General features: G+C 38.9%; 1 protein-coding gene across 4 annotated transcripts in view; it reads right to left on the bottom strand.

The window, feature by feature from the left end:
- Positions 1–16910, bottom strand: part of EHBP1 (EH domain binding protein 1) — a 378078-nt gene that overhangs the window by 283873 nt on the left and 77295 nt on the right. For all 4 annotated transcript variants that reach the window (XM_023733397.1, XM_004369280.2, XM_004369281.2 and 1 more), the window contains 2 exons: positions 14571–14628; positions 948–1043 (listed from right to left, as the gene is read on the bottom strand). In XM_023733397.1, coding sequence (XP_023589165.1) covers positions 948–1043; positions 14571–14628 — 154 coding nt within the window. The remainder of the gene's footprint in view (positions 1–947; positions 1044–14570; positions 14629–16910) is intronic.

A 16910-nucleotide genomic window follows, 5' to 3' on the forward strand; every position in this document is an offset into this window, starting at 1 on the left:
GCATTTAAAGGTACAAATCACTTTATGGGCTAGTATATTAACATTTATCGTATTGTTTTGTCCTATTGTTCCCTATAGTACTTCTTGAATAAATGAATTAATATATTAGATCATGAAATCAAAAGCAGATTTTTTTACATAGTGATCTCATACTCTAAGCTATATTACTTGGCTGTACTTTAATTTTATGTCCTAAAATATTTAGTGGATTTTCACACACTCTATCTAAATTATGCTTAATGAGATATCCTTCTTTCTCCTGTCCTGCATAAGCAAGTTCAACATAATTTGAATGATTCAAAGAAGAAATAATGCATGCGTTTTCTAATGCTACAGCCTTCTAAAAGGGTAAAACTTGGACATATTTATCCTCACCCTTTTTTTTTTTTCTTTGGAGAGGGTAAGGAGTTGGTTAGGAAAGTAAATATTCCAGTGCCTAACTACTATATATGTGAGGACTACTTTACAATATTTCAAAAATCTGGAAGATATTCCAGAAAAAAACAGATGGGTAGGTATATGTCCAGTATAGTTTTTAATCTGCACTTTGAATTTACAAACAGAATTTTACTTTTAAGCTACAGTATTTATAAAATTTTAATATCAGTAAAATTTCCAATATTAATTTAAAACATATATGTTAATACGTCAATAAAATATTTATCAAATATTAATTTTAAAACATATCTTGTTATCAGCCAAACAAGGATAACAAAATAAGTCTCAGGACTAATAAGAACTCCATAAAACTTAGCTTTTCACAGGAAAAGGATCTTAAAGTTTCCTGTGGGTAGAATGTAGGAAATGGTAAAAGAAGTATCCCAGCTGATTTAAACAAGTTCAAAGGGACCTCCAAGTTATTTGGACTTTACAGACCATGAAATACACCTTGATGTCCTTGAATTGATTGTAGAATAAATTTTATAATCTATAAAAATGGAACTTACCTTAAAAAGTGTCACAGTGATTTCAATGTTTTCAGGAACAGGCCATACTACAACACCACGGTATGGATTTTTTATTCCAGGTTGCCAGCTGTGAGCCTACCGGAATAAAATAATGGCTTCAATAATGAAGTACAGGAAATGGCAATTTCCACTCACTCTTACTAATGTAAGGCATTTCTTAAAGAAATGCTATGTTAATAATTTACAAAAATATAGTGCTCCTATTTAACTATCCATTAGATCTGCAGTCTTCCTGAAACAAAAATGATTAGTCAAATAAAACTTTTCAAGCATTAACCTTGGGCCATGATAGCTACAGACAGTTATATTACTACCTGCAAATAAACCTTTACCACCCCTCACCCCAACATCAACACACATATACAAAAAAAGATGCAAAAATGAGATGTCTCATGTTTTCAAAAGTTACTATTTTTCACTGGATAAAATATTTGAGCAATATTCAGAAAATATTATTTTTATGGATCTAGGAACTTCAAGGACTAAGGTGTGCCTGCCGCAAGCCATGGCCTTTTCAGTTGCCTCATATGCACGTGAAAGCTGGACAACGAATAAGGAAGACCAAAGAATTGATGCCTTTGAATTATGGTGTTGGCGAAGAATATTGAATATACCATGGACTGTCAAAAGAACAAACAAATCCATCTCAGAAGAAGTACACCCAGAATGCTCCTTAGAAGCCAGGATGACAAGACTTTATCTCACATTCTTTGGACATCTTATCCGGAGGGACCAGTCCCTGGAGAAGGACATCATGCTTGGTAAAGCAGATGGTCAGTGAAAAAGAGGAAGACTCTCAACAAGATGGATGGACACAGTGGCTGCAACAATGGGTCAAGGACAACAACAATTGTGAAGATGGCACAGGATCAGGTAGTGTTTCGTTCTGTTGTACACAGGGTCTCTATGAGTCAGAACTGACTTGACAGCACCCAACAACAACAGGAACTTTAAGTAAAATTCATTCTTTAAAAGGAAAAACCAATTGTATACTTTGTGCTTAAGTTTCTTTCTCACTAAAGTGCAATCTTTATTTGGAGCAAGTAAAGAAGAATAGAGGTCCTTGAGTAGTGCAAATGGTTTGTGTTCAGCTACTAACAGAAGGATTGGCAGCTCAAATCCACCCAGTAACACTGCAGAAGAAAGGCCTGGTGATCTACTTCTGTATGATCGCAGCCATTAAAACCCTACGGAGTGTAGTTCTTCTGTAGTAGCATTTTCAATCGAAGCTGATGGCAGATGACATACCAAGACACCTCAGTTAAATCCTCATTTCCATGGGCTGCAGGACTGTCCAGGTTGACATGCCATGAAGGTGGCTGTCTTAGCTATCTAGTACTGTATATTAACAGAAATACCACAAGTGGATGGCTTTAACGAAGAGAAATTTATTCTCTCACAGTCTAGGAAGCTAGAAGTCCGAATTCAGGGTGCCAGCTCCAGGGGAAGGCTCTCTCGCTTTTCTCTCTCTGTCGGTTCTGGGGGAAGGTCCTTGTCATCAATCTTCCCAGTCGAGAAGCTTCTTAACACAGGGACCCTGGGTCCAAAGGACACACTATTCTCCTAGCTCTTGTTTCTTGGTGGTATGACATCCCCATGTCTCTCTGCTCGCTTCTCTCTTTTATATCTCAAAGAAGGCTGATTTAAGACACAAACTAATCTTGCAGATTGAGTCCTGCCTCATTAACGTAACTGCCACTAATCCCATCTCATTAACACCATAGAGGTCTAAGATTTACAACACATAGGAAAATCACATCAGACGACAAAACGGTGGGCAATCACACAATACTGGGAATCATAGCCTAGCCAAATTGACACACATTTTTGGGGACACAATTCAATCCATAACAGTGATAATAAAAGCTATCATTTATAGAGTACTTTTTATGTGTCACTCCATGCTCTAAGAATTTATTTATGTTTAACTTGTTTAATCTACATAAGAATCCTATTAGGTAGCTACTATTCACTCATTTATTCACCTACTTACTAATAGATACTACCTGCCAAGCTCTGTTCTAGGCAATGGAGTAGTGGGGAAAAAAAAATCTGCCTTAGTAGAGTTTACAGTAGAGTCAGAGGAGGCAAACAAAATAAATAAGTAAAATATATAGTATGTTAAACGGAAATAGGTGCTATGAAGAAAAATAAAGTAGGGAAGAAGGATGGAAAGGGTAAAGAGAAATAGGGTGATCAGAAAATGCTTCTTTTGGAAGGTGACACTTGAGAAAAGGCCTTAAGGAGGTGACATGTAAATACATGAGAAGCACTTTCTTGGGAGAAGGAGCAGCTACTGGAAAGGTGCTGATGCAGTTAGAGTAACAACAATGAGGCCAATGTGCCTGCAGCAGAGTGGTCAAGATGAGAGCAGTAGGAGCTGAGGCCAGAGGAATAATGTACGCCCAATCATGTAAGGCCCAGGAGGCCACTGTAAAGATTCTGGCTTGTACTTTGAGTAAGATGTGAAGCCACTGGAAGGTTTTGGGCAGAGGAATGACGATCTAACATGTTTTAGAAGAATCACTCTGGCGATTGGGTTAAGAATGGACTCTGGGACATAAGAAAACAGGAAGATCAATTAAGAAGCTACTATAATAATCCAGGGAGAGCTGATGGTGACAGGGATGGTACAAAGTGGTCAGATTCTAGATATATTTTTATATTTTCAATAATATTTGCTGACTGTTTGGATGTGGAGTATGAGATAAAGAAAGTAGTCAAGGCTGATTTAAGGTTTTTGCTCTTGAGAAACTAGAAGAAAAGGAATTGCCATAAATGGATATGAGACAAGATATGAGACATTTGGGAGGTAAGATCAGAAGCTCAGTTTTACAGAAGTTAAATATGAGGTGCCTACTAGACATGTAAGTGTGGATGTATAGAAAGGCAACTATCCAGTATGTAATCTGGAGTTATAAATTTGGAAATCATTAGCATACAGTTGATACTAAAGTTCAAGAGTGGATACGATCCCAAGGGAGTGAGTATAGAAAGAGAAAATAAAGGTTCAAGGACTGAGCCTTAGAGCACTTTAACATTAACAGTTCAAGGAAATGAGGAGGAACTGACAAAGGATGGTCAGTGAAGTAGGACGAAAACCAGAAGCACGTGGTGCCCTGGAAGTCTAGTGAAGAAAATGTTTCAAGGAGAAGGGAACAATCACCTGTGCCAAATGCTGATGACATGTCAAGTAGAATGAGATCTGAAAATGGTCAAGGACAGTAATGACTTCATAAGAGCAGTTTTAGCACAGTGATGAGGGCAAATGCCTGAGTGGTTCAAGAAACAATAGGAGAAAAGAAATTGAAGGTGGCAAATACATTCAATTCCTCTGAGGTGTTTTGCTGAAAGGGAAAGAGAGAAATAGGGTAGTAGCTAGGGGAGACATGGTGTCAGAAGAGAATTTCTTAAGAAGGAAAAAAGATTTTTATGCTGATGGGAAATATCCAGTTGAAAGAGAAAATTCGATGATGCAGAAGACAGACAGCAAAATTGCTAGAGTAACGTCCTTGAACAATACACAAGGAGGCAGTCTGGCCTTTGCTGGGAGCACAGATCATGATTTCATAACAGGAAAGGAGTTAGAAGGATGACTGCAGAAGCAGGTGAGGGAGCAGACTTAACAGATGAGGAAACTAAGGCACAGACCTGCCCAAAAACACATAGTAAGGGGCAGAATTTGGATTTGAACCCAGGAAAAGGAACTGGAAAGGGATCAAGATCATGGAAACTTAAGTCCAAGCAAACCTTACCACATCTTGTTAGTTAAAATACCCGCAAAAAAGATGCAGATTTGGCAGTGTCCTCCCACTCCAACTCAGACTGTCAACAATTCTCCCTCTATTATCTCTCCTTTGGCCCCCAGTTACTAAGCTTCAGGAAAGGAGAGGGAAGTAGACACTCACCACAAGAGACGCACACTGTGATGGTTAAGACTGTGTGTCAACTTGGCTGGGCCATGATTCTCAGTGTTTTAATGTAATCACTCCCACGATTGAATATACTATGAGTAGCCAATCAGATGAAAAGGAGTCTCCTTGAGGGTGTGGCCTGCATCTGTATATAAGCAGACGTTCTGGCTTTTTGCTCCCTCTGGATCCTGCGGCTGTTTCCTGTCATCTCATCTCCCGTTCTTGGGACTTGAGCTGTCAGCTTACCTGCTGAACCTAGGATTTGTTGATCTGCACAGCCTGTGAGCAGGAGCCTTGCTCTCTGACCTGCCGATCTTGGGCTTGCCAGCTTCTGCGGCTGTGTGACTTGGGAGAGGCCTCTACCCTGATCCACAGACTTGGGATGTTCTAGCCTCTACAATTGCGTGAGTTGTTTCCTTGATATAATCTTTCTCTCTATATATATTTATACACTTTACTGGTTCTGCTTCTCTAGAGAACCCAGCCTAAGACATACACCATAATCAAAGGCAAAGAACTGACCTTTGCTGATTAAGAAACATCTTCTCCAGCAATTCCTTGATTCCCTGCCTATTTCCATGCCTGATGACAGCCCTGGCACAAAAACTCCACAAAAGGAAGTTTTTGGTGGAGTTATTGAAAAGGAAATTTCTGTCCACGTTAGATAATCCTTAATCAAGGCTCCACTCTACACACTTAATTCTGAAAACTTAAGACAACTCTGATTCTCCTGTACCGTGCTGGTATATCAGGCTATTTCTCTGGACTCTTTCAGCTTCCCATAATTATATTTTCATAGCCTCTCAATATAATGGAAACATAAGAATAAACAGTATAATATCTGAACGTTTCTCATTAGCCACAGTAAGAGAAAGAAACTATTTGCAAAATTCTCAATGAAAAAATGACCATCAAAGAATTTTTGACCTGAAGATATCCTTTGGAGATGTAGTTCAGGCTCAGATAAGGAAATTGAAGAAAGGAAAGAATAAATGGTTTGCCTGAGCCCTTACTGGTAATCAGTAGGAGAACACAGTTTCCATAAGTTCAAAGTCCAGAGCTCTTCGCCCAACTATTATCATGCCCAGCTGTATCCCCGATTCACAAAGTAGTCAAGAAAATAGTCTTCTAACCCTAAAGACTTAGCATTTATGACAAAGAGATCAAAAGGGGGAAAAATCAGGGAATGTGGAGAACTCCTAACTGGGCAGAGTTAGGAGATGATGGTTTCACATCATTTCCTCAGGTACACTTAACGCTTGCCCTCTAAATAACTTCTTTCAGTCCTCAGTTTTAGACCAGAGAATGGTAATTAGATTGCTGAATAAATGAAAATAGGATCTGCTTAACAAACTAAAATGCCCCTTTCTAAAAAATAACAGATGGCAGTTCCCAAGATGCTAGTACACTGCCTCTTCCTTACTATGCTATCCAGTAGCTCTTTGCCCAACAAATAAGGTCCAACTTGAGCTCTGGCATTCGGATAACCCCTTTTTGAACTGCACAACCTGACTGAGTTAAAACACTGTAGTAATATCAGTTAGTCCAGCTAAGTACCTGACAATGAGTACAGCCAGTGTGACTTACACATCATTGGATAATTATGATATACCAGGTAGAAAACTTAGTAAGATATGCTAGGCAGAGAACACCAGAAGGATGTTTACCTGGGTTTTATTGACTATGTGAAGGCATTCGACTGTGTGGATCATAACAAATTATGGATAACATTGTGAAGAATGGGAATTCCAGAACACTGAATTGTGCTCATGAGAAACCTGTACATAGATCAAGAGACAGTTGTTCCAACAGAACAAGGGGATACTGTGTGGTTTAAAATCAGGAAAAGGTGTGCATTAGGGTTGTATCCTTTCACCATACTTATTCAATCTGTATGCTGAGCAAATAATCTGAGGAGCTGGACTATATTGAGAAGAACATGGCATCAGGATTGGAGGAAGACTGCAATAAGAAGATGACACAACCTTGCTTGCTGAAAGCAAAGAGGACTTGAATCACTTAATGATAAAGATCAAAGACTACAGCCTTCTCTATGGATTACAACTCAACATAAAGAAAACAAAAATCTTCACAACTGGACCAGTAAGCAACATTATGATAAATGGAGAAAAGATTGAAGTTGTCAAGGATTTCATTTTACCTGGATCCATAATTAACGCCCATGGAAGCAGCAGTCAAGAAATGAAACGATGGATGAATCTGAAAGGCGCTATGCTGAATGAAATAAGTCAATCACAAAAGGACAAATATTGTATGAGATCACTATTATAAAAACCCAAGAAAAGTTTTACACACAGAAAAAAACAATCTTTGATGGTTACAAGGGAGGGGAAGGGTGGAGAGGGGAAATTGCTAACTAGCTAGTAGACAAGTGTTAACTTTGGTGAAGGGAAAGACAACACACAATATAGGGGAAGTCAGCACAACATGACCAAGGCAAAGTCATAGAAACTTCCTAGACACATCCAAACACACTGAGGGACCGAGTTACTGGGGCTGAGGGCCAGGGACAGGGGACATCTAGGTCAGTTGGCATAATATAGTTCATAGAGAAAATGTTCTATATCCTACGTTGGTGAGTAGTGTCTGAGGTCTTAAAAGATTACGAGCAGCCATCTAAGATACATCTATTGGTCCTATCCCCATCTGGAGCAAAGGAGAATGAAGAAAACCAAAGACACAAGGAAAATATTAGTCCAAAGGACTAATGGACCACATAAACTACAGCCTCCACCAGCCTGTGCCCAGAAGAACTAGATGGTACCTGGCTACCACCACCAACTGCTCTGATAGAGATCACAATAGAGGGTTCTGGACAGAGCAGGAGAAAAATGTAGAACAAAATTCAAATTCACACACACACACACACACACACACACACACACACAAAAGAAAAAAAGACTTACTGGTCTGACAGAGACTGAAGGAACTCCCAAAACTATGGCCCCCAGACACCCTGCTAACTCAGAACTGAAGCCACTCCCAAAGTCCACCTTTCAGCCAAAGATTAAACAGGCCTATAAAACAAACAATAACACATGTGAGAAATGTGCTTCTTAGTTCAATCGAGTATACAAGACCAAATGGGCAACCCCTGCCCAAAAGCAAGGAGGAGAAGGCAGTGAGGGACAGGAAGACTGGATGAATGGGCTCGGAGAACCCAGGGTGGAAAGCGAAAGGGGAGAGACAGCCGACACAATGTTGGGATTGCAACCAATGTCACAAAACAATTTGTGTATAAATTTTTGAATGAGAAACTAATTTGTGCTGTGAACTTTCACTTAAAGTACAATTTAAAAAAAAAAAAGTGGAGCAAAGGAGTAGTCAATGATGCTGAACCTGGTTATGTTTGTCCTGGAGGAAGCCTATCACAAACCCAGTGTCAAAAGATGCTGCTATTTCCTTTGCTATCAAAATATCAAATAAAGAGCTGTATACCAAAAAAAAAGAAAAAGAAATCAAACGACAAACACACTGCGCAAATCTGCTACAAAAGATCTTTGACACGTTGGCTGCAATAATGGGTTCAAGCATAACAATGATTGTGAGAATGGCACAGGACTGGGCAGTGTTTCGTTCTGTTGTACATAGGGTCGCTATGAGTCAGAACCTACTTAACAGCATCTAACAACAACAACATGTTAATAAGCCAAGATGTCACTGTGAGGATTAAGGTGCACCTGACCCAAGCCATGGTATTTTCAATCACCTCATGTGCATGTGAAAGCTGGACAATGAATAAGGAAGACTGAAGAAGAATTGATTCCTTTGAATTTATGGTGTTGGCGAAGAATATTGAATATACCATGGACAGCCAGAAGAATGAATAAATTTGTCTTGAAAGAAGTACAGCCAGAATGTGCTTTAGAAGTGAGGATGGCAAGACTTCGTCTCACATACTTCGTACATGTTATCAGGAGGGACCAGTCCCTGGAGAAGGACATCAGGCTTGGTAAAGTAGAGGGTCAGCAAAATGAGACGGATTGACACAGTGCCTGCAACAATGGGCTCAAGCATAGCAACGATTGTGAGGATGGCACAGGATAGGGCAGTGTTTCGTTCTGTTGTACACAGGGTCGCTATGAGTTGGAACTGACTCGATAGCACCTAACAACAACAAGTAGAAAACAAAGGAACAGTAGATTTTACTGAAAAAGAATTCCTATTTTCAAACAGCTTACTACAACTTCTACAGTAACTCAAGAATCTGAAGCTAGAAAAAGAATGAAAAGTCAAATACAAATAACTACAAATAGCTATGGTAATAAACATCTGACTGTACAAACCCATGAAGACAGTAATTTGGGTTCTTAAAAGCTTGATATAGAAAAAGCACATCATATCGGCAAACATCAGCAGTATGAGAACCCTACTCAATTTTCACTCAGGGCAATCGAAAGAATTTCCCTAGAAAATAATTAGGCACAGAAACATATGCACAGCTATTCGGGTCTTTAGTATAGTTAGGAAAGGCAGGTTATTTAATCACCTGCCAGCATGCTAACTCAGAGAATGGTAGAAGAAATTAGGCAACACTGTCCAAATCCCCTTTTACAGTTTTTCTCACTTTTTAATCATATCACAGATCCTTTGGCCTTGGCCAAAGGCATAACTAGGAAAAAGGCAAACTTTCTCAATTCTAGGTGTTGACTCTATACAATATTTCACAGAAAATGTGTGATTCTTATATACTTTTAAACTAATAATTCTCAATTTTTAAAACTGCATAATATGTTTGAGACGTCATCTTAGAGTTACCAACATCACCACCATTACGCAAAGCTCTGCAAGGTACCCTCCTCCTTCCTGGCATCGTAACATACTGTAAAGGCTGTAGCACAACCATGGAGCAAAGAAGTAAGGATGGTGAGACCATCATAAGGCTCGTGAGGATTTTAAAGCTCTGGTTTCCCTCTGGAATTCTTCCATCTCCCTGAGACCTTAAATTTCTGGTTAGAAAACCAGATTTAAGGCAACAAACTACTCTGCCATAATTTTTCTGGTCTATCATAATTGCTCTGCTCTCTATTGTCATAGATTGTATTATAAAATAATCTTATTAAGTGCATTCAGATTAATGGCAGTCTGACAAAATCTTTGTTATAAATCCCATGACTTGGGGATAAGGAGTGGGGAAGCCACATATTGTGTTACTCACGATAATTATTTTTTCAATCAAAAATGATTAAGCAGTGAGCTCTTTGTACGTTTAACTATAAAAATAGATATATTCCCCACAAAAAAGTGAGCAGTAAATTGAGAACTAAACTTTAAATAAGGCAATGTGCCATAGTATTTCAATGTCTAACCTGAGAGTTGGTGAACTGACTTATCTGGGGTCAGTTCTAAATTTCAATCCACGAGGATACATATATATGTATATATAAATTAGGTATACTCAGAATCAGGAAAGATAAATAGTAAGCTATACAAATGACAAAAAAGAAACTGATTACTGTGTATCTCAAACTCTTTCCAAAAGGCATAGCTAAAAGTAAACACTAGAATATTTTCTGGCCAAGAGTTGCAGAGGTCTGTTTTCCCCCTAAGTGATTTCAATGGGACTTAGCAGCAAATAATGTATATTTTAAAGGAAAAATGTTAGAAAACAGAAGACTTTCAGAAGAAAAAATGGTTCTAGTCTTTGAATTTAATATAACTGACAGCTAATTAAAAAAAAAGAAAACCTGGGGACAATTTTTTTTTCAAGAATTCCAAAATGTCATGGATCTCAAGTTTCTCAAGATAGAAAAGTAATTTGCTTAGCTTTTACAACAATATCATGATCATTTCCTTCATAGTTTCTGGAACTGATTTTTATTTCCTTATTTAGCTATTACGTATAATTTATAAAACAACACTTTCATAGATATTTATATATGTTGTAATAAACTTAACACATTTTGAATTCTCATAAACTTTTCAAAAAAAGTACAACTATGATGTATCAAGAGAATACAATGACTCTAAATATCCAGGAAGGATATGAAATATTAAAAGCATCATGCTGGAAAATAAGCCCAACAAGAAGTAATTTCATCTAGAAAATACTGCATCCTGAGAAAAATCAACCTGTAGCCTCATTTCATCATCTGGATTCAATCAATATTTGCTATAATATGAAAAATAATCTGGATCTAAAAGAGAAAAGTTATTTGACTTCCAAAAATACAATTAAATTTAAAAAATGTATTTAACTTCAAATTTGGATATTCTGAATTGACCTATAATCTAAAGTATTTTATTATGCTTCAAATTTTCCTTTAGAAAATAACTGGTATCTAATTATTAAAGAGGGAAAAATTGTTTTCGGTTGATAAAAACATCTAGGGTCTATTTCTCATATTTATAGTTAGAGTCGTACTCATCTAGTGTACTTCTTAACTTAGTGTTTGATCTTACATCGTTTCTTTCCACAAAACCTTAAGACCCAATCAGCAATACTGACAGAAGAACCTAAGTATATATTTTAGCACACTTTCTCACATATAGATGGATAAGAAGAAAATATTCCAGGTCTAAAATATAGTGCCCTAAAACTATAAATGTATGCTTTAAAGAAGACGTCTTTGATGAAATGAAGCAACTAGCATGCTCCTATACTGCTGATGGGAGTGCAAGATAGTATAAGCACTTAGGAAAACTGCTTGGCAATTTCTTAAAAGTTTACTTACCTTATTAACCAGCAATTCCATTCCAAGGCATTTGCCAAGAGAAATGAAAATATTTGTCCTCCAATATACATGTACCATAAAGTTCATAGAAGCTTTATTCGTAAGAGTAAAATACTCACAATAGTAAAAAACTGGAAATAAAACAAATGTTCATCAACAGGGGAAGAGATAATCAAATTGTGGCATACTCATAAGATGGAATACTACCCAGTGATTAAAATAACAAAAACAAAAAACTACCAATACACACAACAGCATGAGTAAATCTCAAAAATGTTATGTTGAGCAAAAGAAGCCAGATATAAAACAGTACATACTGTATGACTCCATTTATATGAAATTCGAGAACTGGCAAATCTAGTTATGGTGACAGAAAATCAGAACAATGGCTGCTTTTGGGGGTTGGGAACAGACTGGGAGAGGATACAAATGAGAAAAGCGACAGAAACAGTCTGTATCTTTTTGCGGAGTCATAACATATATACATTTATCAAGAACACCAGTGGCGCAAGTGATTTGTGATAGTCTGTTAACCTAAAGGTTGGCAGCTCAAACTCACCCAGTCGCTCCATGAAAGAAAAGGCCTGGCAATCTGCTTCCATAAAGATTACAGCCAAGCGAGATGGGAAGGCAGAGAGGGTCAGGAGCTGGTTGAATGGACGTGGGAAATCCGGGGCAGAAAGGAAAAGTGTGCCATCACAGTATAGGGAGAGCAACTAGGGTCACATAACAATGTATGCATAAATTTTTGTATGAGAGACTAACCTGAATTGTAAACTTTCACTTAAAGCACAGCAACAACAAAAAAATGTTCTACATCCCACTTTGGTGAGTGGCATCTGGGATCTTAAAAGCTAGCAAGCGGCCATCTAAGATGCATCAATTGGTCTCAACCCACCTGGAGCAAAGGAGAATGAAGAACACCAAAGACACAAGGAAAATATTAGCCCAAGAGACAAAAGGGACCACCTAAACCAGAGACTCCATTCAGTGTGTGACCAGAAGAACTAGATGGTGCCCAGCTACCATCAATAACCACCATGACAGGGAAAACAACAGAGAGTCCCTGACAGAGCATGAGAAAAGTGGCTGCAGAACTCAAATTCTAGTAAAATGACCAGACTTAATGGTCTGACTGAGACTGGAGGAACCCAGGAAGATATTGCCCCTGGACTCTCTGTTAACCCAGAACTAAAAACATTCCCAAAGCCAACTCTTTAGACAAAGAATAGACTGGACTATAAGACATAAAATGATACTTGTGAAGAATGTACTTCTTAGTTCAAGTAGATACACAAGACTAAATGAGCAGCTCCTGTCTGGAGGCAATATGAGAAGGCAGAAAGGGATAGGAGCTGGTTGAATGGACACGGGAAATCCAGGGTGGAAAGGAGGAGTGTGCTGTTACATTATAGGGATAGCAACTAGGGTCACATAATAATGTGTGTATAAATTTTTGCATGAGAAACTAACTTGAACTGTAAACTTTCACCTAAAGCACAATAAAATAAAAAAAGATTACAGCCAAGAAAACCTGAAGGAGAAGTTCTACTCTGTAACATGTAGGGTCATCACAAGTGGAGAACTGATTCAATAGCAGCTAATGACAATAATAATAATATACATCTATCAAAACTCACTCAGTTGTGTCATTAAGATCTGTGCATTGCACTGTATATACATTTTAGCTGAATAAAAATAAAAGTTAAGAAAGATACTGTGATGCAATTAGTTACTTTTGTGTGTGGCCTTTCTAGCCATGGGCTTGTAACTCCCACCCAAGTGACTGTGTGATAGGGTAATTGTGGCCTACCAAGGGGATTGGTCAGTTTTGCCTTAAAAGAGAGCCAATTCCGGAGCAGAAAGGAGAAGCCCACCACCAAGGAAGGAGAGATCAGCAGGAGATGGTATGGTGGGCTTCCCCGCCAATGAAGAGAAAAAGTTGAGTGCCTTTGGACAGAGACTGAGGGCCAGGGAGAGGCACGCCTGAGAGTACAGCTGGAGAGAGGCTATCCTGACGGTAGAACTGTATCCTGAGTGTTTCTGAGCCTGAATTGTAACTGTTACTTCCCTAATAAACTCCATAATTGTGAGAATGGTCTGTGAGTTCTGTGTGGCTATTGCAATGAACTATCGAATCCAGCAGAGAGTGCTATGCGAGGGACAGCTGGTGTCAGAATTGGTAGAGATAACAGAGAGAGGAGGCTTGTTTGGTCTCCACCTCATGGGAGTCAGCCTTGTGCTGTTAATCTTGGTTCTCCTTTCCCCTTGTGGGGTTGGAGGAGGTCAGACACTGCTCCCATGCCAATTTTACAGATATGCTTAATAAAAATTTAAAAATTCAGAAATTTAAAAAAATTCAATTAAAACAAACAAATTTTTCTTTAAATGGGTTTACTTGTGGAAAAATCAATATCCAATAAACATGTTTGTGGGTATTGTGTGCTTAGAGAAATATACCTTTACTTATTTATCTACAGAGCAATTTTTTAAAATTATATCTGTAGAATTTTTATTTACCATTTTAAAATAACCTCTACTCTCCACATACAAACCTGTCAATACAAAAAAATAAAAACCATAAAAAAAAATCCAACTTCTCTTCTGCAGCCTAGCAATGGGCTTATATAACTCATCATTTCCAAAGTGCACCCCTAACTTAGAATAAATTAACCCAAGGTACAATTTTCTAAGTAGTATCTATTTGATCATTAATTCATGGTACTCTAGTACAAAGAACTTAAATAACTATTATATTGCTCAAGGCTATCAAACCCAAGATTAAAACTCAGATACCTAGCTTCCATTTTAAGAATTGCAGCCACAAGATTACAATACCTCATTAATTCATTTTTAGTATATTAAATCATCGGAAATAATCAAAAATAGCAAGTAATATTTTAAAATAATTTACACTGGGACCAGAAAAGCTTAATAATGTGACTCAAAGTTGAATTCAACATTTGGGTAAAAAATTTAGACAACAGACTAACCTTAGAAGACTTCCTTCGGCTTCTTCTTGTCCAAACTACCACCAGTTTATCTGGTTGCCTGTCAAACAGGAAAAAGAAATTAAATATAATTTATTTTAAAACAAATTAATAAATTTTAGTATCTTTAAAAGGACAAAAATGTCATCTGCTTTAGATAGAGCAGTTACTCTTACAATAAAGCTCTGTAAATTATTCGAGTATGCTGTTGTTAGGTGCCATGGAGTCAGTTACAACTTATAGCGACCCCATCTATGCACAACAGAACGAAACACTGCCCAGTCCTGCACCATCCTCACAATCACTGCTATTCTTGAGCCCACTGTTGCAGTCACTGTGCCAACCCATCTCCTTGAGGTCTTCCACTTTTTCATTGACCCTATACTTTATCAAGCATGATGTCCTTCTCCAGGGACTGATCCCTCCTGACAACATGTCCAAAGTATATGAGATGAAGTCTTGCCATTCTGGCTTCTAAGGGGCATTCTGGCTGCACTTATTCCAAGATAGATTTGTTCACTCTTTGGCAGTCCATAGTATATTCAATATTCTTTGCCAACACCATAATCCAAAGGCATCAATTCTTCTTCTGTCTTCTTTATTCACTGTCCAGCTTTCACAAGCATATGAGGCAATTGAAAATACCATGGCTTGAGTCAGGAGCACCTTAACCTCCAAAGTGATATCTTCACTTTTTTTAACACTTTAAAGGTCTTTTGCAGCAGATTTCAAGTATAGTAGATGTTGAATACCGATGTGATCTAGTTTAAGTGACTAATATTTCATCAATATGCTTTTCTAAAAATACTTTAGCAAGTTAATTCTTCAGAAAAAAACAAGTAAAATAAAACTGGTGACCATTTTAAAAAGAAAATCATATATGTATCTTCTACAAAAATTAATACTATACTGGGGGACCTCATACCATCAAGAAAGCAGTGCCGGGAGCAGAGCATGTCCTTTGGACCAGGGTCCCTGAGCAGAGACGCTCCTAGTCCAGGGGAACACTGAAGAGAAGAAGGCCGACAGAGAGAAAAAGCCTTCCCCTGGAGCTGATGCCCTGAGTTTGGACTTTTAGCCTACTTTGACTATGAGGAGATAAACTTCTCTTCATTAAAACCATCCACTTGTGGTATTTCTGTTGTGGCAGCACTAGATGACTAAGACAGAATTTGGTACCGAGAGAGTGGAGTGCTGCTCTAACAGATATTTAAAATGTGGAAGCAGTTTTAAAACTGTGAATGGATAGACGTGCGGCAGTGACAGAGGGCCAGCAGCAGCAGGGAACCTACAGCAGCAGAAAAGTGGCAGTGGCAGAGAACCAACAGCAGCAGAACCAGGAGACCAATGTGAGATGGCGCTGGAGCCAACCCACGGAGCAAGAGCTGAGTGCCTGTGTGCAGGAGGCTTCCTGGTGGAGTGGGCACTTACCTGCGGAGCTAGGCTTGCCAACCCACAGAGTGAGAGAGCTGAGTGTCTGTGTGCATGAAGCTTTCTGGCGGAGTGGGATGCCTCCGGGCACTTATACCGGTGGAGCTACAGAGCTTTGGAACACTTGCCCCAGCAGGGCAGATGCGGGCAAGAGGCCCAAGGGCCAAGAGGCCACAGGAAACAGAAGCAGAAGCTGAAGAGACAAGGGACACAAGAAGCCGAGCTGCCTCAGTCTCAAAAGGTATTGCCATGACCTCAGGGGTTTCAAAGGGTGGAGCCATGGCCTCTGGCGCTTCTAAGGGTGGAGTCGCCACTCAGATGGACTGGGAGAATGGTGCACCTAAAGCCAAGGCAGCAGAGTTGCTGTCCCAGTGGGCCTGGAAGGCGGAGCTGAAGCCCAGGGCTGATGGGCCTTCACTCCGAATCCAGAGACTGTGGCCCATACCTAGAGTCTGGAGGGCAGGGCCATTGTGTAAATTGTCTCGGAGAACAGATTATTTTCAAAGCCTTGAGGGCTAACGTAATGTGTTCTGCTGACTTGCCTGGTGCCTGTTATCACTTCTTTTCCTCTAGTTTCTCCCGTTTGTAATGGAAATGTCTAGCTTGTGCCTGTTCTGCCATTGTACCTTTGGAAGCAGATAACTTGTATTCTAGATTTCACAGATGAAGAGGAATTTTTGGATTTTGGACTTGGAGTTAAGACTTTTGCTATGATATGATGGGGTGAATATGTTTTCCATGCTGCAAGGATGTGATTTTTGGGTGGCCAAAGGGTAGAATGTCATGGTTTGAATTATGTCCCCCAAACAATGTGCGTATCAATTTGGCTAGGCCATGATTCCTGGTACTGGGGGATTTTCCTGTATGTTGTAAACCTGCCTCTATGATGTTAATGAGGGAGGATGGGTGGCA

The sequence above is a fragment of the Trichechus manatus genome, unplaced genomic scaffold (genome assembly GCF_000243295.1).
Source record: "Trichechus manatus latirostris isolate Lorelei unplaced genomic scaffold, TriManLat1.0 scaffold00004, whole genome shotgun sequence".
NCBI classification, from domain to species: domain Eukaryota; kingdom Metazoa; phylum Chordata; class Mammalia; order Sirenia; family Trichechidae; genus Trichechus; species Trichechus manatus.